This window comes from Esox lucius, chromosome 21, assembly GCF_011004845.1.
Source record: "Esox lucius isolate fEsoLuc1 chromosome 21, fEsoLuc1.pri, whole genome shotgun sequence".
Taxonomy (NCBI): Eukaryota; Metazoa; Chordata; class Actinopteri; order Esociformes; family Esocidae; genus Esox; species Esox lucius.
The window spans coordinates 25,848,049-25,870,936 of record NC_047589.1 but is presented as its reverse complement, the minus strand read 5'-3'; the positions used below and the strand labels follow the sequence as shown (position 1 = coordinate 25,870,936).

Genomic DNA, 22,888 nt, shown 5'->3' with positions numbered 1-22,888 from the left:
GGCATTCTAAGAATGTCAGCAAACAACACACACACACACACATATATGCACTCCCACATATTAATAGTGGCTAGACTAAAGTGCTTCAGCCTTGTCAAAATAAACTGTAGAAGGTAGCCTGTAGGAATAGGCAGTCTGCTCACATCCTGGCCACAAAGTTCCCTGTAAAAAATACAAGAGGAATAAGCGGGCACAGTTTGGCCTTCAAATCATTCTCCAGTTAAAATGTAATTTGTAGCTGAAGTCATCAGATTACAAAGGATGATTTTTTTCTGTCATATAGAAATTCCTTCTTTTTTTTTTTTGTGGTCACCCAAAGGACATGGGACACATTTAAGAACATTCTTCATTTAATCAGCAGGAAGTGATCATACTGGTGTCATCAGGGACATTCTAAAAACGTCACCACAGAGTTGTGGAGAGTTATTTCAAGACAAGGCAAGTTTATTTGTATAGCACATTTCACACACAGGGCAATTCAAAGTGCTTTACATTAGAAAAGACAAACACCTGGCTTACTACAAATACATTTATAATAGAAGACAAAGCATACAAATAAAACCATCACATTTAAGAGGGCTAACCTATTATTCAAAGATTAAATAAAAGTGGTCAATGCTGGAGCAAGTTCAAGATTTTGTGGCAGTTTGTTCCAAATATGCGCAGCATAATGACTAAATGCTGCCTCAACTAACTTTTGTCCTTTGAATGGTTAGCAGACCAGATCCTGATGAGCTGAGGGTCTAGAGGGTTCAGACTGAGAGAGTAGGTCTGAGATGTAACTTGGCCCTGAACCATTCAGTGATTTATAAACAAGCAATATCAATTATATGAGATACAGGGAGCCATTGCAGAGACCTAATATTTGATTTAATGTGTTTCTTTTTTTAGAGAAACCTGAAATCAGGCCTCTACATTAGACCCACCTACTGGAGATAAAAGTGTGAATATGTTTTCTACATCTTGTCTGGACACGAATCCTCTAATTCTAACTATGTTTTTAAGGTGATAATAGGCTGATTTTGTTATGAATTTTATGTGGCTATTGAAATTCAGATCCGAATCCATAATAAGATTCTTTACTTTTTATTTATTAAGGGACAGTGTGTCACGGTAATTGCTGACTGTCAGTGCCTTGTCTTTGGCACCAAAGAATGTTCTGGCACATCCAATTATTGATTTGTCCAAGGCACTGATAGAGTGAATCCATGGGACTGTAGCAACAAGATGTGAGAGCTATACAAATGAGGTTATCATCTGCAAAATGATCATGAGCAGTTTTGTTGCTTTGCATGATTTGGAGTAATGGTAGCATATAAATGTTGAATAAAAGAAGTCCCAGGATAGAGCCTTGTGGAACTCCACATGTCATGCGTGTTTTCAATGATACATAGTTGCCTATGGAGAAAAAGTATTCCCTGTCTTGCAAACAAGACTTGAACCAATTCCAGCCTGGTCACAACTTACACTAGAGAAGCCAAAGAGGCACATATTGTGGTAATAACACGCACGCATGTACACACACACACTAATAGTGCCTGCACTAAAAGCGCATTGGTTGGGTAAAAATAAACTGTAGGATATACCCTGTAGACATCGATTGACTGCTCATGAGAAAATCCTGAATGGTTAAGTTACTGTGAAGACCCCAATGCAAAATGCATCAGTTAGAGTGGTCAACATACTGAACACACTTTCACTTGGTTTGTATACTTTAAACAAATGCTGGTGTGTGCGGGGAGGGTGTGTGTGTGCGGGGAGGGTGTGTGTGTGTGGGGAAGGTGTGGGTGTGGGCATGACACATGTTGCTCCTCAATTTTCATCACAAAGCGAATCTTTTGTTAACCCTTTGAAACAAGAACATTCCAGACTTTATGAATGGATTATAATTGGTGTCAGGCATCTCATGCAATATGAAAGCCATGCACTATGTCATATCCATCAAGAATCCATTCATCATTTAGTGTAATTACTGTGGGGCAGCTATAATTAGTACACACTGAGCTGTGGAAACAACACATTGAAGTCACATGAATGTAGTAGCCACACACACCTGTGTAGACAAAAAACAGTTCACTATACAGCATTACAGAGGCCAAGAGGATACATTTGATATTAACCATTGGTTGGTTGTGTAGGTAACTAATGCTCAGTCAACAAGGGTCACCAATAAACAGGCACAGTCTTGCCTCAGTCTGACATATTCCAGTTTACAGTTTTAATTTTATTGTGCAGATATTCCTAATATTTATGTTGTGGTCTCTGAAAAGATATAGGCAAATGTAAGCCCGTTCTTCATTTGACCAGCAGGAAGTGATCATACTGGTGTTATCAGGAACATTCTAAGAACGTCACCATAGAGCTCTAAAAATAGTAACCCAGGCCAGATAGCACCTGGTCTTAAGCGATGGAATGAAGGGAAAACACTGATATGCAGATGGTTATTTGGTGGAGAGCATTCATGTACCTAGTCTAAAAATACACTTCATTCTGAGTTATGGAAAGTTATTCCAGCCGGGTCACAACTTACACTAGAGAAGCCAAAGAGGCACGTGTTGTATAATAACACACACACACACACACACACACATAGTGCTTGCATTAAAGCACTTCGGTGTGGTCAAAATAACTTGTAGAAGGCTCCCTGTAAGAATTGACTGCCCATTACCAGGTCCTGCATGGCAAAGATATTGTGAAGACCTCAATGCAAAATCAGCTAGAGTGGTAAACATACAGAAAACACTTTCACCTGGTTTGCATACTTAAATAAATGCTGGTGTGTGTGTGTGTGTGTGTGTATAGTTGTAGTCATCTTTGGTCATCCCTTGTCAGCCTTCGTCTCTCTCTGTGTCTCTGGATCCCTCGCCAGATACGACACAGCACACCACCCCTTCACACACAGACACGCACACAGACGCGCACGCATGCACACAGATACACACAGACGTACACAGGGAGAAAGTGTGAGACGTTAATTTAAATCATAAACAGCCAAACAACTGGGAGGGAAAGGTAAAGCAGTACTTTGCAACGTGTGTGCTGCCACACGTCCAGGGCTGTGATGACACGAGCACCTGAAGGCAGTAGTTACCGTAGGCGGAGGTAGCGCAGGTCGTCCTTGGTGACATCATCAAGGACGTCGCTCAACGTGTAGTCCTCCATCACAAACTAAGACGGAAAGCACAGGAAGCACAGGAAGCTGAACTACGTGGGACCCCATTAGGACTCATACGGATGGTAACCTCACCATGACAACCAAACCCCAACAATAACCCACCAAAGCACCAACCCAAACATTAATGCAACGCCGGCAGACCAACCTTGTCTATGGTTTCCGAGTCCGCCCCCTGGTCTTTTAGCCAATCCGTAAGCTGCTTATCAGACTCCCGATCAACCGGAACTTGGAAGATGGAAGGAGGAGGAATGTCTGGAAAATGCAAAGGGAGAAGGCAAAGGATGATGTGACTTCTGAGGAATGCAATCTTTATTTCAGTGGTTCAATTTAAGGTAGAATTCAGGCTACTTTCAAGCTTAGCCATTACCAGTTATGTTAAGGGGGTGGGTTGCTGAATGTTCAGACTGGAGGTGTTCAGGTGGCGTTAAGGCAATTCGTTTCAAGCCATTGAAACAGCCAAGGGGGGGGTGAGAAGTAGAGCCAGCGGAACATGGGAGGAGGCAATGAAGCGACGGTGCAACAATGTTCTGCGCCAACCACTATATTTAACTATACTCCTCCACACTTGGTTAGTGCGACAGTATTTAGAGGTTATAAATATTTAGAGTTATTGCGGTCAAGGTAAGGGCAAGGGTTATATACAGGTGCTGGTCATGAAATTTGAATATCATCAAAAAGTTGATTTATTTCAGTAATTACATTCAAAAAGTGAAACTTGTATAATGTATACATTCATTCCACACAGACTGATATATTTCAAGTGTTGATTTCTTTTAATTTTGATGATTATAACTGACAAATAATGAAAACCCCAAATTCAGTATCTCACAAAATTTGAATATTGTGAAAAGGTTCAATATTGAAGACACCTGGTGCCACACTCTAATCAGCTAATTAACCCAAAACACCTGCAAAGGCCTTTAAATGGTCTGTCAGTCTAGTTCTGTAGGCAACACAATCATGGGGAAGACTGCTGACTTGACAGTTGTCCAAAAGACACAGAACGGCAAGACACGAAAGGTCATAGCTAAAGAGGAAATTATGAAAGTAAATTTTGCATTTCCTTTGGAAATCAATACTGAATTTGGGATTTTCAGTAGTTGTCAGTTTTAATCATCACAATTAAAAGAAATAAACATCAGTCTGTGTGTAATGAATGAATATAATATACAAGTTAAACTTTTTGAATGGAATTACTGAAATAAATCAACTTTTTGATTATATTCAAATTTCATGACCAGCACCTGTATAGTGCTAGGGAATAAAGAGTTAGGTCTTGGGGGCCTACAAGTATAGAAAACTCAACCGTGTGTGTGTGTGTGTGTGTGTGTGTACCTGTGGGTCTGTGTCTAACTTTGGCCAGCTCTAAGTCGTGTTGTCTCTGATGAAGTGTTGTCTTGAGGACCTGCTGGTACTCTCTCTCTCTCTGCAACAGTTCCTCCAACAACCTGCAGGGGGCAGCGCAGGACAGACATTCCACATTCTTAAGGGTCCCCACATCCATCAACCAGTTGCAACTGGTTCCGTTTGGCTTCCAGAATTTTCACACAAAGACACACACACACACACACACCCATACCGGTTGGTCTCCTGTTTGAGTCGTCCCAGCTGAGCTCCAAGAGGCTGTGAGCGCTGAGGCGGAAGCGGGGAGGAGAGGGCGGAGCTGAGCGTGCTTACTGCTGAGGTCACTGTGGGGTCGGAGGTCACAGTGGGTTCGTCCGGAGGCGTAACCAACACGGGGCCAAACTCTGCCTCCTCCTCTTCCTCATCCTCCTTATCTGGCCCCTCACTCTCCGAGGCCGGGCCGAAGTGGGTCTGGAGCTCTGGATGGAAGGGAGGGGTTAAAGGTCAGGGGTGAATTGTAAGATGTTGCTCCCATTATTAAGAAACTGCATTTATACAGCAAATCCTTTGATCCCACCTGGTATAAGGATGGTGACGGCAGCCTGAACCGCTCGTCTGATGATGTTGTCCATGGCAAACATCCAATGGGGTTTAATGTGATGGTTCCTTAAGACCTTATTCACCTTGAACACACAAGCACACATGCAAACACACACACACACACAGATGCAGGTGCAGAATGTGTTTGAACAGGATAATTATAATTGGTGACAGAACGCACGTGTGTGTGTGTTTGTGTGTGTGTGTGAATTCGTACAGAGTCCTGGAAGCCAAACAGAACCAGCTGTATCTGGTTGATGGATGTGGAGTCGAAGTCTAGGTCGAGTTTTAGATTGGAGATGGTGGTTGCCATGACGCGTCTCTCCGGGGAGTGGATGAAATCTCTCAGTATACAAATGATCTGTTTAATATGGTCCACGGAGAGCTGGAGTTCTTCACTGCCCTGCACACACACACACACACACACACAAACACAAGATTACATAAATGTTTTGTTAATCATTCTATAATTTATAAAAAAAAGAATGTATACCCAATGTAATGTTTTCCTTGTGGGGTTAGGGTTTCCATATTTCCCATTTAAAATGATATCCACACTAAACCTAACCCAAACCCTAAACCTACACATATTAAAATAGTTTTTCTTCATGGGGGCCAGCAAAATGTCCCCATGAGGTCATGTTCCCTGTTCCACTGTCCTGTCGGAATGCTACTTTTGTGGGGGCCCCAAAGATTATTCCCATTCCCAAAACCAAACCACAACCCCTACTCGAAATCTAACACCAAAAATCTAACGTTAACCCTAAACCTAACATTATCCCTCAACCTGTACACTGACAGACACCCATACAGACCTGAATGTGGTTCTCCAGGAGGTTGGAGATGACTTTGTCCTGGTCCTCATTAAGGACCTTGAACAGAAGACAGAGAGAGAGATATTGAGGCCTTGAATAAACCTTTTTTTAATATGTCATTGCGGACACACTGACAGTACCCATCAACACACACCTTGTAGAGGATTGCCCTCCTCTCACTGTCCTTCTTAAGCAGGAACAGACCTCCATCCTTGTCCTCAGGAGATGCAGGAGAGCTACGATCTTCTGACACTGACCCCTCATCTGGAACACTGACCAGAAGAAACAGAGGCCATTCATATATGATACTGACACACAATACTACTGACAGAACATGTGTCTGTGTGACTTCAGGTGTGTTTACACATACAGTGGTTTCCTGGCAGCATGGAGCACTGAGGTTCAAGAGGTTGTAAAAGTTATCACAACTCATTAGACAGCTGTTATAAAAGGCATTAGGGTAGGACCAGAGAAGAAGACCACCTGCCACACACACACCCACACACACACACAAGAGTGGAGATGTGAGTTTATAGTGTGTGTGTGTGTATATATGTGTGTCCATGTGTACCTCAGGTAATTGTTACTGGGTGGTTTAAGCAGGTTTTCTGAGCCTGACCGTTTGGACTTCTGAAAGAAGACGTCGTGTTTGGAGTCACAGTCTGGACTCACTGAGCCTGGCTCACTGCTGCTCCCAGTGGCTTCACACTGCAACTGCACTGGTAGCGACACACTACGGATGTAGTCTGGCCAACACAACACACACACACACACACACACAAAAAAAAACACACACAGGTGTAAAATAACAACCTTAAAGTAAAATGAAGACACTAACCCTGTTCCTGGTTCATGGTTTTATACATGTTGGTAAAGGACATATGGTGCCATCCAGTCTGGAGGGAGATAAAAGGGGCTCCACAATTAACTGAACCATGATGACCAGGATAACCTCTCCGGCCTACAGTTTTCCCCAGGCTCCCTCCCTCTGTTATATATTACCAGACTAAATGGCACCCTCCTTCACGACTTCCCTTTAACAGCAGGAATGCCCTAAGGCCGGACCAGGGGTCAGAAAGCATATAATGAGCAACTATCCCATTAAAAAGAGGAGGTTTGAGCAACCGTTCTGTAAAAATGCTAGTGAGTAAAGGTTTATAATGGGACTAGTGTATTTCCCATGTTACATAGAAGATAGAAATGTTCTCAAGACTGGCAAAGAGTTTTCAATGCCTTCTGAGACGACCCGTTTTGGACCATACAACTAGTGTCATCACATCAGGGGTGCGTTCATTCTGCCAAAATGTTTTATTTGAAAACAAATGTGTCATCAAACAGTTTCTACTGGGAGAATGTGGGTGTGTCCCTTCCTGTTGATGTACTCATGTATGATATAATTGGGCTTGATGATTGGATTCTGCATTAACAGCATGACCACAATCACATTCACGAATACACTGTACAGACATGAACACAAACAAACAAACCCACATGTAATAATGACACACACTTTCACGGGACACACGTACACACACCTGAACAGTCACAAACAAACCGACATCTAATACTGACACGCACTTCTACAGGACAGACGTACAGACACGTGAACAGTCACAAAAGTTAAGCAGTCACAGACCTTGCCACACTGGATCCCACGAGTGAACAGGAGAGAAAGTGTTCAGTGTTAGGATTACAGTTTAAGAGTTCAGTGTTTCGATTACAGTTTAAGAGTTCAGTGTTATGATTACAGTTTAAGAGTTCAGTGTTAGGATTACAGTTTAAGAGTTCAGTGTTACGATTACAGTTTAAGAGTTCAGTGTTAGGATTACAGTTAGAGTTCAGTGTTACGATTACAGTTACAGAGTTCAGTGTTACGATTACAGTTTAAGAGTTCAGTGTTAGGATTACAGTTTAAGAGTTCAGTGTTACGATTACAGTTTAAGAGTTCAGTGTTATGATTACAGTTTAAGAGTTCAGTGTTAGGATTACAGTTACAGAGTTCAGTGTTACGATTACAGTTACAGAGTTCAGTGTTACGATTACAGTTTAAGAGTTCAGTGTTATGATTAGTGGTTTGGGTTTATTGTTAAGTGTAGGATTTGTGTTGTGGTTAGGTTAAGGGAAAATAGGAGTTGGAATGGAAATCATGTCTAGATCCCCCCAAAAAACAACCATGTGTGTGTGTGTGTTTGTCTGTCTTTGAGTGTATGTGTTTATTTTTGTGTATTTAAGTACAATTACAGTATTATAAAAAAAAAGGTTAAATAACCCATTAATTTATGAGTCCACACACATCCAAACGCGTACACAGTTAAATGCACAATTTATTTATGACTACACACACACACACATGCAAAGACACACACACATTATTCAATAACGACTGCTCAAACATACACACAGTCATACAATCAACGCACACACACACACACACAAATTGTGAGGCTCTACCTGATGGCTTGAAGGCGATCTTGCTTTTCTTCCCCTTCACGTTGTGTCTGACGAAGACGTCTTTGAGCAGGTCGGTGGCTGTGGCCCTCTTGTTGGGGTCAGGCTCAAAACAACGCAGGATAAACGACTTGGCTTCCAGAGACAGCGACTCTGGGATCTCTGGGTGGATTTTAAACATCCCAACCTGAACACACACACACACACACACCCCGACACACACACACTCACGCTGAGCTGGATTTAATTGAATCGGCAGAGGGCGCAATTCAGAATCCAAAATGGCAATCACACTGGTCTTCGTGGGAGTGTTTGAGTTATGAAATAGTTAAGGAATGTTTTGTTTTTTTTCACTTAGAGTTTTCATCTCAGTGAGACTTAATCTTTTTTTTTAAACCAGGTTATCTGATTAATCCTGCGCACCTCTTCAGTTCCAACTTTTTCTTAGCTGGCAAACCTAGTTCCCTAACACACAGGAGACGTGTCGAAAGTCACGGGGCAAATTGAAACCAAAGAGACCCATACCTTGAACATGGCCGCCTGAGGCTCTCCCAGCTCGTGGAACGGGGGTTTTCCTGTGGCCATCTCTATGATGGTGCAGCCCAGTGACCAGATGTCCGCTGGGGCCCCATAACCCCTTGGGCCCTTATCTATGATCTCTGGGGCCATGTACTGCAGGGTCCCTGCAGAGGACACGCCCACAAACACACACACACATGCAAACAATGTACAGACGGTGCCTTTGAAAATATTTCCGACCCCTTCATTTTTCACACATGTTCTTTTTAATTTATTACATATAGACTTTTTGCCTTCAGTCTACACGCAATACCTGATAATGACAAATACATTTGTGCCAGTTGGCAGAAAAAAAGTTTTATATCTCAAATCAAGTCTAAAACAACAAAGTGTGTCGAAAGTCAAGGGGTCTGAATATTTTCCCTGTGTCAAACATAACAGGACAGACTGATGAAAGACAAACACACTGGTCCTTCCTAACCCTTTCTGGTTAATTAACCAACCTATTAACCCCAATCTGGGATCTGGCTGGTGGGCTGCTGGTCTGTGTGTCTATGTATGTGTGTGTGTGTGTGTGTTTGTGCGTGCGTGCGTGCATACGTGCGTTTGTTTGAATAGCTGCAGCTTTCTATGGACTGTATCAAACAGATAATCCGTATGCTGAGAGATTTAATCCTCCCCTAACAGGAATAACGTGTCATATCAACATGTCAGTGACTGTGTGACTGTGTGTCCACCTGGCCTAACAGTCGCTGGAAATAAAAGTGTGTGCATGCGTGTGTGTTTCATACCGGTGAAGGTCTCAGTGCAGGGGTTGACCCCAGCTAGTCTTTTAGATGTGCCGAAGTCTGATATCTTCAGAACCCCACTGTAGGTATTAACTAATACGTTATCACCCTGAGAGAGAGAGAGAGAGAGAGAGAGAATGAGAGAGAACGAGAAACCGTGTGAAAGAAAAAGAGAGCATTGCATTGCTGCTGTCACAGTCAGACCTGGCTCCCAAGAGAAGACGGGCTTATGTCTGTTCTGCAGTGGGCGGGATTGTAAGCCATGCTACAGCAGTACATGTTAACCAGAGGCATCGGGTCAGAACAATGGAACATCATAAGATGCTTCGTGTGCTACTTTTCCCTAGAATTCATGATTCATTTTTATAATTTTTATAATTTTCTATGTCAATTTGATCTTTATTTGTTTTCCACTTGGTTTGGGAATGTAAATAAATGTTTCCCACAACGATATAGTCCTTCAAATGGAAACTATTGGTGAGAGAAAGAGACAGAGGGCGAGATATCATGTATTTTACCCAGAACTACGTCCTAACTGAGGTGATGACTGAGGCACAGTACGTTGGCGTCTGTGACTTGTACTGTGATGTGTATGGTGACGTGTACTGTGATGTGTTCTGTGTACTGTGTACTGTGTACTGTGATGTGTATGGTGATGTGTACTGTGACGTGTACTGTGACGTGTACTGTGATGTGTACTGTGATGTGTACTGTGACGTGTACTGTGATGTGTACTGTGATGTGTACTGTGACGTGTACTGTGACGTGTACTGTGACGTGTACTGTGACGTGTACTGTGATGTGTACTGTGACGTGTACTGTGACGTGTACTGTGATGTGTACTGTGACGTGGTGACGTGTTGCCAGGGTTACCTTGATGTCACGGTGGACTATCTGGTTCTCGTGGAGGTAGCGAAGCCCCTCCAGGATCTGTCGTGTGTAGAAGATGATCGTCGCCTCCTTCAACGGTCCCCACTTAGAACGTAGCAACGCTGACAGACTGCCTGTCTCACACACACACACACACACACACACACACACACACACACACACTAAGAGAACAGCAACTCAAGACAACTGTCACATGCAGGACAGGACACACACCTCCAGGAACTTGCTCCATGAAGATCTTGATGTATCCATCCTCGGAGACCGAGCCCAGGTACTGAACAATATTCCTATGTTTCAGGTACTTGTGGAGCGCAATCTCCTCATGGAGGGGTTGGGAGTACCTGACACACACAGGCGAAAGGATTACACCCACGCACACACACACACACGCACGCACGCACAGACAGACCGACAGAGAAATAAACACACAAAAAGACAGGCAGACAGACCGACATAGTTGATGTTCCTATAATTGTGAGAACATCAAATTATTTATTGATACAAAAAAAACCTAAAGTTAAACCCCGAAACGATAATCCTGAGGCTTTCTCTGAACCAAACCTTAACCCCTGAGCCTAAAATGTATTATACATTGAAATGAATCAGCAGATGCTCCTGTCCAGATAAACGTACAGTAGAAATGAGGTTTAAGCATCTTGCCCAATGCTTCTGACCATTAGGCTGCTGGAAAGGAGTGGTCAAACTTTGCCAAACTGTCTGTGGTTTATTATCATAGTGAAGATTTTAAGTACACAGCAGTATAGAAACACAAGTACAAACACACACACACACACACACACGAACACGCACGCACACACACACACACACGCACACACACACTCACACACGCACACACTGACCTGCTGTCTCTCTCCGGTATCTCTTTAATGGCGATGCGGACCTGATTGCTCATGTCTCTGCCAGCGTACACGACTCCATAGGTCCCCCGACCCAGAACCACACGGTCTGCCTTCTCATTAATGTCATACTCATACTGTAGAACACACACATTTAGACACGTGTCCTAAAGCTCAAGTCCTTTTGGAACACCTATTACACACAGACACAAATGATTTAACAAGGTAAGTCAATTGAGAACCAATTCTCATTCATGTGATTACTGACCTATGGGGTTAGGGTTACTGACCTCTGGGGTTAGGGTTACTGACCTATGGGGTTAGGGTTACTGACCTCTGGGGTTAGGGTTAATGACCTATGGGGTTAGGGTTACTGACCTCTGGGGTTAGGGTTACTGACCTATGGGGTTAGTGTTACTGACCTATGGGGTTAGGGTTACTGACCTCTGGGGTTAGGGTTAATGACCTATGGGGTTAGGGTTACTGACCTCTGGGGTTAGGGTTACTGACCTCTGGGGTTAGGGTTACTGACCTCTGGGGTTAGGGTTAATGACCTATGGGGTTAGGGTTACTGACCTATGGGGTTAGGGTTACTGACCTCTGGGGTTAGGGTTAATGACCTCTAGGGTTAGGGTTACTGACCTCTGGGGTTAGGGTTAATGACCTCTAGGGTTAGGATTAATGACCTCTGGGGATAGGGTTAATGACCTCTAGGGTTAGGGTTACTGACCTCTAGGGTTAGGGTTAATGACCTCTAGGGTTAGGGTTAATGACCTCTGGGGTTAGGGTTACTGACCTCTAGGGTGTCCCCGTCAGCATCTCCTTCCAGCTCCACAGCATTTCCGGTTCCGTCTGATATCATCTCTTTCACCATGGAGCAGAACCTTCACACAGAATAGAGGGGGTGTCAACAGGAGGCACGCAAGGAGACCTGACACAACCTCGGCAGAACATGTGTCAGTGAGACGGTTCTGACCGGCCACACTGGTCCTCGGTGGAGAAGTAGATCTGGAAGTCATCCGAGTTGTCGTGCACGTAGAGGAAACAACAGCGCTCGTCAAACTTGGAGATGCTGAGGAGAGGAGGGGGGAGTTGAAACGCACACTCATGGTGACACGAGCAACACCATGACACACTCTCACGTACCTGATTCCTTTGATGGATGTTGCAGTGAAGTTCCATTCATGGATCCCTTTCTAGAGATGGCCAGAAGGGTCAGAGGTCAGTTCAGACACCGGACAGAGGGATGGAGGGAGGAGGGAGGAGGGAGGGAGGGAGGAGGGAGAGAATGAGGGAGGGAGGAGGGAGGGAAGGAAGAAAGGAGGGAGGGTTCTGACCGTTTCAGCAGGTGAGACGTGCCATATGGATACATTCTTCTCCTCCGCTTCACTGTTTATGGAAACATACGAGGGCTGGTAGACCTTCGTTGGCTCCAGGATCAACACCTAGACACAGTGAAGACAGAGTGACCGAGTGTCAGAGTGTGTAGGAGTATTTCTGTGTGTGTCTGTGTACCTACTGTGTGTACACGGGTGTGTTCTGTGTGTGTGTCTGTGTACCTACTGTGTGTACACGGGTGTGTTCTGTGTGTGTGTCTGTGTACCGGGAAGCGCAGTCCATTGCTCTTCCCTCTGGTGGCCTCTACGATGATGTCCATCCAGAAGTTGAGTCTTTCTCTCTGGGGAGAATGTTCTACTGTCGTCTTCTTGAACCTCTGGATCAGCTGGAGGTTCTGAACTACAGATCGCAAATACCTAAGAGAGAGGAGAGACTGTTAGGGATTAAATACAAACATACACAAACAATGTAAAAGGAAACTTTTATCTCATTGTCCCTTTTTCAGCAAAATATGGAGAGGGGGGAGGACAAAGTATAAAAGGGTGACACAGAAGCAGAGAATCAAATTGTGTGTGTATTTACCAGATGGGTGGTTTGAGTTTGAAGAGTTTCTCTGCGGCCTGTGTAGCTTTAGGGATGTCGTTAGCTAACATGCTAACGGTAAAGAACTGACCAACATCCCAGTAATTATTCATCTTCTCTAATGAGCCCTTACGACCCAGGAGGCTGTTCAACCTTACACCTGGAGGGAGAAAGAAAGAAAGAAAGGGGGAGAGGGAGAGAGAGAGAAAGAGATGGGTGAGAGGGAAAGAAAGAGGGATGGACAGAGAGTGAAAGACTTAAAGGTTAGTTTTAATACTTAAAGATGTCATGGTTAGGTTTAGGATTTGAAAGTGCCATGGTTAGGTTTAGGACTTGAAGGTGTCATGGTTAGGTTTAGGACTTGAAGGTGTCATGGTTAGGTTTAAGACTTGAAGGTGTCATGGTTAGGTTTAGGACTTGAAGGTGTCATGGTTAGGTTTAGGACTTGAAGGTGTCATGGTTATGTTTAGGACTTGAAGGTGTCATGGTTAGGTTTAGGACTTGAAGGTGCCATGGTTAGGTTTAGGACTTGAAGGTGTCATGGTTAGGTTTAAGACTTGAAGGTGTCATGGTTAGGTTTAGGACTTGAAGGTGTCATGGTTAGGTTTAGGACTTGAAGTTGCCATGGTTAGGTTTAGGACTTGAAGGTGTCATGGTTAGGTTTAGGACTTGAAGGTGTCATGGTTAGGTTTAGGACTTGAAGGTGTCATGGTTAGGTTTAGGACTTGAAGGTGCACTGCAGAGTTCTTACCTATCTTCCTCAGCTCAATGGAACTCTCAAACTGTTGCCCAGCAACAATGAGCAGAATCGCCAAGTTGATACCAGAGTAGAGAGTGGGCTGGAGCTCAAAACCTTTCCTGTACCTAGTGACAAGGAGAGAACCATGGGAATCCCATGAGTGAATGGCCCCTGTGTGTGTGTGTGTGTGTGTGTGTGTGTGTAAGTGTCTCACCACTGGATGGCATTGTCCCTGTTTTTGGTGTCTTTACAGTCTGAGTCGAGGAAGATGTCTTTGTAGATCCGTCCACACAGACAGAACATGTCCGGCGCTGGGTGGTCACATGACTGTAACACCTGCAACATCACACGAAGCGCCTGCTCTCTATCTCCCGGGCTGTTCCTCCTGCACAAGAACCAACACACAACACCTTGAGGACCGCCCCCATGCTCACCGAGCCAGTCTTTAAGCTGAGTCACAGAAACCAGAAATAATGTAGGTGTATGTGAAGCTGACATCCTCGTGCAGTTCCTCCAATGACAGTTCACCTCGCCCCTCTCGGACTGACAGTTCCAGGACAGTTCCAGGACAGTACCAGGACAGTACCAGGACAGTTCCAGGACAGTTCCAGGACATGTGGACAGCACCCTGTCGTTCACTGCTTCTTCAAGGCAGTGACTCGTTCTTGCAGGTTCGCCCTTTGCCACATTCGTAAAGTGCGACCTTACAGTGCAACCTTACAGTGCGACCTTACTGTGTGTGTGTGTGTGTTTAGGAGTGTTACCTGTTGAGAGCGAAGGCGTAGTGGAACTGGATCATGGGCTGTGTGGCCAGGTCACAGGTAGGCAGAACCTGCAGCGTCTGGACCAGCTTCACCATGGCGTCATAGTCCTGTATGTCTCTGTATGAGAACAGTAGGTTCATGACGATGTCCTGGGTCAAGACCTCTGTGTTGTCGATGCGGAGCTTTATACGAGACAGCTCCTTGGCTAGCTCCTCACCCTGGTATTTGTCCCTGGCCTTTCTGATGTCATTCAGCAGGGTGTCCTTAAAGGAGGCACTATGGGGAGAGGTGGGTAGAGAGAGAAGGGGGGCAGCCTTAGTTACTGCACCACTGTTCCTACCATCTTACGGCAACTGCCCCGTCCCTCTAGAACCTTCTCCCGACTCGACATCGTGCTGGGTCGCACACCCCATCTCATCGAAACCTCAGTGTGAATCCTATCAGACCGGCTTCCCCCTTTCTCTCGCATCACATTCCAGGTGTCAATCAGGGACCAGTGGGCGTCTCCAACCACGGTCGTCGTGTGTGATGTCGTGTGTGATGGCGTGTGTGATGTCGTGTGTGATGTCGTGTGTGATGGCGTGTGTGATGTCGTGTGTGATGGCGTGTGTGATGTCGTGTGTGATGTCGTGTGTGATGTCGTGTGTGATGTCGTGTGTGATGTCGTGTGTGATGGCGTGTGTGATGTCGTGTGTGATGGCGTGTGTTACCAGGAGGTGACGTGGATGTCCTTCAGCAGCGAGGAGAAGCGGTCGGTCAGGGGCAGGCACAGGGGGCTCAGCAGGCTGTCCCAGCTGGGCTGCATGTATTCACTGGCCCTCCGCTGGGCGTCGCTCTCGCAGCACACGTACTCGTGGTTGGGGGTCAACACGTAGGGGATGAAGTAGTAGTTCCCGCTGGACGCCTGCGCCGACGGGAACCAAGGAAGACGGGACGGGAGAGGCCACGAGAGGGAGAGATAGATGGGAGAGATAGATGGAGAGATAGATGGAGAGATAGATGGAGAGATAGATGGGAGAGGTAGGTGGAGAGATAGGTGGAGAGATAGATGGAGAGATAGATGGAGAGGTAGATGGAGAGATAGATGGAGAGATAGATGGGAGAGGTAGGTGGAGAGATAGGTGGAGAGATAGATGGAGAGATAGATGGAGAGATAGATGGGAGAGGTAGGTGGAGAGATAGGTGGAGAGATAGATGGAGAGATAGATGGAGAGGTAGATGGAGAGATAGATGGAGAGATAGATGGGAGAGGTAGGTGGAGAGATAGGTGGAGAGATAGGTGGAGAGATAGAGAAGGGGGGGGGGGGGTTGGTAGATTTGGTGGCTTGTGTGTTTCTTTTACTCGACCAGGTGGAAAAACACATTTCTCCACGTCCCGTGATTTCAATGCGCTGGAGGTTACACAGCTGCACCCGGAAACAGCGTCACTCGAAAAAAGCTGGATGTTTGGGCGGGGGGGTGGGGTGGGGGGGTGGGGGGGGTAGGATGGCTGTCTGCACCGGATTGGACCTCAGTCGGTTTTCCTGGGATTGTCTCCATGGGACAAATATAATCTGAGCTTTACTGACAGCCTTGCGGTCTCTGACACACAAACACACAGATTTCTTTTGGTCACATTCAATGCAATCATCTAGCAGATGCTCTTATCCAGAGTGACTCACGGTCAGGAAATGTATCTTACCATAGCAAAACTCAGCTACCCTCCTCTAGTGACGGGACGGTCAAGAGGCCATATTCTGTCTGCTCAGACACATGCCAAATGCTTCTGAACTCGTTAGACGGCACTTCATCATGCAGCAGGACTTTGACCCCTAACACACTGCCATAGAGTGTTGTTGTGGCCAGGTCAATCTGAATCCAACTGAGCAGAGCGTCATCAGGGAAGATGCCCAACGTCTGCTGATGTCTATTGGGTGCAGGCATTCAGTGATCAGTGCAAACAAAGGACATGTGAGCAATTACTTGACTTGACTTCTTTACCGTACATAATGTTGGCAACATAAATTGGGGGGCACTATGTACAAAATATGCTCTAATTTCTAAATGGTTTATTTGATCTGGATTAAACTACCGTCACATTAAAGATATCAGACCGGACTTCAACCCTGCATTGTCATTCGCAATCCAATCTGCTGAATACAGAGCCAAAGAACCAACAACGAGTCAATGTCTAAATACTGTCGTTCTCTGTATATGGAATACATTAGAAACACACACACACGTTGTCAGTCATCAGGCCTTCCCATACCAACACACACCAAGGGGAGGTCAGCCAGGCCACACACACACCAAGGGGCAGCGGAGGTCAGTCAGGCCACACACCCACCAAGGGGCAGCGGAGGTCAGCCAGGCCACACACACACCTGGGCAAGCAGGGTTTGATCTCATAGTTAAGGTGCAAGGTTGGCGGAAACTCTGAGCACTGTGATATTCCAGAGGAGGACTCCCAGCATGCTTTGCAGCAGTACCTACTTTGTTGCATAAACCAGAGCCTCTGTACTCTGGAGGGAGCTGCACCCAAGGAAACCCTAATGTTTGGGTTCTAGACACCTTCTCCACACACACACACACACACACACATTTGGAAGCACACATATACATAAACACACACACACACACACAAAGTGAACAATACTACAACACATAGAAAGAGATTCAGAGGCTAAAGATTAAGCAGTATTTGAAGACACGTGAATAGGTACTTACTGTGTTCTTCTGTGCCACCATGTCCTACAAACACAGAGGTATTCTTAAGAGGTGTATTGACAGTGTTTCTGTGCGTTGTGGCAGTTTTGAATTATGCTGTACGGCTTTAAAGGGAACCCCGACATACTGCAGTTAGAACATTACTTTCTGTCTCTGTGGAAACTGCAGTCTCAAGCCTACAGTTTCCTGTAGCTACGGTTACAACACACAGAAGCACACACTCAAAGATACACAAGACAAGGAGCACACATGAACCTGTAAATAAAACAATTCTGCTCTGTTGTTGGAATGTAATCTATGATCTCACAGCTCACTTAAGAATCTACACAGTTTGGATTCCATAGTGTGTGTGTGTGTGTGTGTGTGTGTGTGTGTGTTTGTGTGTGTGTACCTTCAGTGACAGTGCAGTGTCAGGGTCAGTGTCATGGTACAGGATGACGTTGTTTGCCATGTCAAAGCTCTCTCGGACACCCAGGTGGTAAAATAACGAGGGCTGCCGGAACACATCACTCATGTCCACTACCGCGATGTCTGGAGGGAGATGAGGACAGAGGGGTTTATATGCACCAGCCACACACACACACCGACTGGCAGCAGAGGTCAGATGGGCGCACACACACACACACACACTTTGGCTTAGGCTGAGGTTAGAGGTCAAAGTTAAGGTGCGTCAGTGGGGAGACTCATGGAGAAATCCTAAATCCATGGTCTGTCTGTAGAGAGGGAGAAGATATGTGGGTTTGGGTTTTGAATGCAGCTCTGGCAGCTATGGCTGTAAGCGAATTTTGGACAACAACATAACCAGCAGACACTATAAATAGAAACTGAACCAAGTATCGGTTTACAAAGCAGTGTGTGTGTGTGTGTGTGTTTGTGTATTAAATGTGCTATAAAAGTCTGGTCTGCTGCTACTTGACCTCTTTTAACTTTTAATATTTTAGATAGAGGAAGAGGTGGAGGTAGAGGAACAGAGGAAGGGATAAAGGTCTATCATTTTAGATAGATAAAGAGTTAGAGGTAGAGCGCAGTATACCATCCCCATCATCATCATCATCATCACCGTCTTGACACAGTTCATACTGTAACACACACATCACATGACTGACACCTGTTGTGTTCCTGGAGTGACAGCAGGTGCGCGGGCCCATGACACGGCAGGAATACAATAGATTAGGTGAGGTCTGGGCACATTTGACCTGGGTGTCCTGTGCTTCATAAATTGTTATCAGGATGAACAATAAATGCAATAGACATTATGAGTCAGTATTTAGTTTTAATTCTATTTGCCAGTCTAGTTTTCTTTATAGTTTCCTATTTTTGCCTGTATCGATGTTCGTTTTCCTGCAGACACTGCTGTATCACTGACAAACTATCCTAGGAAGCCTATACTGGGAGAATTCATAATAATTATAATGAAGATTATAACAAAACAACAAATAATAATAAGGTTATATTGCAATAAATGTTTTGTCCAATTTTCATTAACCTTGCGGAAAAAATGAAAATATAAATATTTTCCGCACAATACAATATTAGCTTCCGCAAAAAGCCTCCTTCAACAGCCTTGGTGTGGAATTCCGTGGGCCAGACAAGGAGTCAATCCACACGTCTGACACAGATCACAACTCACATCGAACCGCTGAAACGACGGCAGGGAATACGAGCGACGCCCCAAACCTGCATCGTAGAAGGTGTCCAGCACCGAGGTCTCGCCGAAGTCCAGCCGGCCAAAGGTGACGGTGGTCAGCAGGGCGCTCTCCGCGTCACACGCCCTCTGCAGACACTGGAGAGCACCCGACTCAGGGCTGGTGGCCAGCACCGCCTTCAGCCCGTCGTTCAGGACGTACACCGCCCTCAGGGAACGCTGCTTGGTGGAGGGGCTGGGGCTGGACACGTTCTCCCTGTCCACGGACCCGACACACAGCCCCTCGCGACCCTCTCCGCCGCATCCTCGACCTTCGCCGCCCGCCTCTGCCGTCAGCGTGCTCTGGCCAGCCGTGTCCATGACCCCCCGGGTCGAAAAGGTTTGAGTCCGGTCCTCTCTCGTCCTCCTCCTCGTCCTCCTCCTCTCCTTCTGAAGGGGCCGGAGCTGGGCTGGTGTCTCAGAGCACCTGTCGCCTGGGGAGCCTGGTGGGTCTGACTCGGTCCACCTCCTGCATCTCACGCCTCATCACCTCACCCACTTATCGTCAAGACCGGATCGGACTAGTTCCACAGAGACTGCGAGACACAGACAGAGAGAGAGAGAGAAACAAAGATAGAGAGAGACAGACAGCCAGAGAGAGAGAGTGAAAGCAGAGACAGACAGACAGAGACAGACAAATATAGGGAGAGACAGACAGATATAGGGAGAGACAGACAGACAGACAGGGACAGACAGAGACAGACAGACAGAGTGAGACAGAGAGACAGAGACAGAGACAGACAGAGAGAGAGACAGACAGATTCAGACAGATATAGGGAGAGACAGACAGACAGAGATAGGGAGAGACAGACAGACAGACAGAGACAGACAGATATAGGGAGAGACAGACAGACAGACAGAGACAGACAGAGATAGGGAGAGACAGACAGACAGAGACATACAGAGATAGGGAGAGACAGACAAGACAGACAGACAGACAGAGATAGGGAGAGACAGACAGACAGAGATAGGGAGAGACAGACAAGACAGAGATAGGGAGAGTTAGAAAAGGGGTAATATAATAAATACTGGAGATCCAGGCAATAGAGAATGAATGTCAGAAAGCCTCTGTCATTGCTGCTGTCTGCTACCCAATAGACTTAGTGTTGCTTCGAAACCATACTCCTGCTCTCTGGTTCCCCCCACCGCTGGTTCCCACAAACACACGCTGGATCCCACAAACACACGCTGGATCCCACAAACACATGCTGGATCCCACAAACACACGCTGGATCCCACAAACACACGCTGGGGCCCACAAACACACACTGGATCCCACAAACACACGCTGGATCCCACAAACACACGCTGGATCCCACAAACACACGCTGGATCCCACAAACACACGCTGGGTCCCACAAACACACGCTGGGCTGGCGGGTGTGTGTGCATCTCCTCCGACTCCATTCTTTCAAACACACAAACACACACACACACACACACAAACACACACACACACACACAAACACACACACACACACACACAAACACACACACACACACACACAAACACACACACACACACACACACACACTTCCACAATACAAACCGTATGACACACAGCTTTCACGTCCCAGCGGAAGAATGACAGCACAGACAGACAGGCTGAAGAACTCAGGAGACAGACAGGTTGTAGCAATTTCCAGGAGATAGACAGGTTGTACACCTCTTCAGCAGACCGACAGGTTGTAGAAATCTCCAGGAGACAGACAGGTTGTAGACCTTTTCAGCAGACAGACAGGTTGTAGACCTTTTCAGCAGACAGACAGATTGTAGACCTCTTCAGCAGACAGACAGATTGTAGACCTCTTCAGCAGACAGACAGATTGTAGACCTCTTCAGCAGACCGACAGGTTGTAGAAATCTCCAGGAGACAGACAGGTTGTAGACCTTTTCAGCAGACAGACAGACTGTAGACCTCTTCAGCAAATAAACGGTTTGAAGCTAGAAATCTCGAGCAGACAGACATGTTGTAGAACTATCGAGTAGAGCTAAATATATAACAGTCTGTCCTCTGACTTGACACCACTAGTACTCAGTCCCTCACACACACACACACACACACATACACACACACACACACACAGCAAAGTTATTCTGAGTTATGTTCACCACCCCATGGACATTCTGGACCTAAACATGATCTGGGTCTGTAGTTAAAACAGGCAGGCATGTATTGTGGTGTGTGTTTGCAGAGGATGTGTACAGTATGTGTGTTCGAGTGTGTGTGTGCCTCGTTCTCTATGGAGATACAGTCATGTTCTGCCAGACCAATTACCTAAATCAACATAGTAAACACCGGTAGAATGGTTCCGGACAAACACACACATAGTACTTACACACACACACACACACACGTACACCCAGGGGTTAAATTGGGCCGCGGGCCGGCATCAATGGTTACGAACATTCTGGGTACAATATCTGATGAAAATCTAATCAGTTGATCAACTAATATTATGCAGCATAGTTGAACAATAAAACCTTATATTGCACAACTTTACGTATTGGGACACGCAGCCGTGGTTCCGTGTCTGCCCAAAAAACGCGAGCGACGTGCAACAAAAATCAGACGTTGAGTCGCGGAATAGCAAGATTGAAGATAATCACAAAATACAGACATTCGTTCGCATGAGAGAATAAAAAAAACGAAACGCCAAGAAAGCAACAGATAAACAATGACAACACTGAGACCAAATTCTACAATCTGATAATCTTTTGTCATTGGCTTTCCATTTTATCATGTGGTTGGGCAACACTGTTTGAAATGTTTCTTGAGAGATAATGCTTTCTGGAAAAAGCTCATGGACATTCGTAAACTCAATATCTTAATTGGGCAAGTCGTTTGCACTGCACAGACAGGCATATTTCCTAGGCGATTCGTCGCATTTAAGAGCAATTATTGTTATTAATAGATTTACACAGATAGACCAATACCGATCCAGTAATTTTGACCACTAAGATCAGATGTTGCCTATTTTGATCCAAAATAATTGTAAACTCATTTTAAATGACCTCCCATTCCCAACATGAAATTCTCCAACGCCCTTGCACATATCCGTGGTATGCCATGATATGTCTATTCAAAACCAAAAATTCAAGTCATCAATTAATTCAGTTCGCAAACGATTGTCAGACATCTCATTAATGTGAGTTCGACGGACCCCCCCGTCTCAGTTCCAAGGTGTTACGCTGCTATATTATTGTGCTGGGGGATATGAGGGATGTACTACTAACTTTTCTCAGTTTCCTCCAGTTTTAAATTTTAGAAGGAGATGAGGTCCTGGTCCACACCTGCGGATTACCTGGTTTGGGGGGCCGTTGCTGTCCCTGTCCACCTGGTCATACTTCTGACCTAGTCTAAATTCAAATAGACTCTGGATTTAGCCCAGAGAAATTTATTTATTATTCCAATTGGACTCTTAATATCTCACCCGGCACAGCCAGAAGAGGACTGGTCACCCCTCTGAGCCTGGGTCCTCTCTAGGTTTCTTCCTAAAATTCAACCTTAGGGAGTTTTTCCTAGCCACTGAAATTCAACACTACTGTTGTTTGCTCCTTGGGGTTTAAGGCCGGGTGTCTCTGTAAAGCACTTTGTGACAACTGCTGTTGTAAAAAGGGCTTTATAAATAAATTT

The 22,888-nt window shown here is 45.5% G+C and overlaps 1 protein-coding gene across 3 annotated transcripts; it reads right to left on the bottom strand.

Annotated features, from left to right (window-relative positions):
• Window positions 1-1,235: 1,235 nt before the first annotated feature.
• On the bottom strand, window positions 1,236-21,244 carry map3k15 (mitogen-activated protein kinase kinase kinase 15). Of its 3 annotated transcripts, none has more exons than XM_013139614.3 (31): window positions 20,801-21,244; window positions 19,244-19,786; window positions 17,958-18,097; window positions 17,567-17,590; window positions 17,333-17,413; window positions 15,571-15,764; window positions 14,861-15,136; window positions 14,311-14,481; window positions 14,109-14,221; window positions 13,358-13,517; window positions 13,041-13,191; window positions 12,775-12,882; window positions 12,584-12,633; window positions 12,414-12,509; window positions 12,234-12,321; window positions 11,441-11,574; window positions 10,794-10,921; window positions 10,563-10,693; window positions 9,693-9,798; window positions 8,908-9,065; window positions 8,386-8,569; window positions 6,506-6,680; window positions 6,089-6,206; window positions 5,935-5,991; window positions 5,337-5,522; window positions 5,097-5,202; window positions 4,755-4,998; window positions 4,511-4,623; window positions 3,321-3,427; window positions 3,092-3,168; window positions 1,236-2,890 (listed from the first exon to the last, which is right to left on the bottom strand). In XM_013139614.3, exons 2-31 carry the CDS (start codon window positions 19,569-19,571, stop codon window positions 2,809-2,811), a joined length of 4,086 nt encoding a protein of 1,361 aa, XP_012995068.1. In that variant the 5' UTR covers window positions 19,572-19,786; window positions 20,801-21,244; the 3' UTR covers window positions 1,236-2,808. The 3 variants fall into 3 exon arrangements, with proteins under 3 accessions (XP_012995068.1, XP_012995069.1, XP_012995070.1); XM_013139615.3 differs by lacking the exon at window positions 17,333-17,413 and adding an exon at window positions 7,571-7,579; XM_013139616.3 differs by lacking the exon at window positions 17,333-17,413.
• Window positions 21,245-22,888: the final 1,644 nt, after the last annotated feature.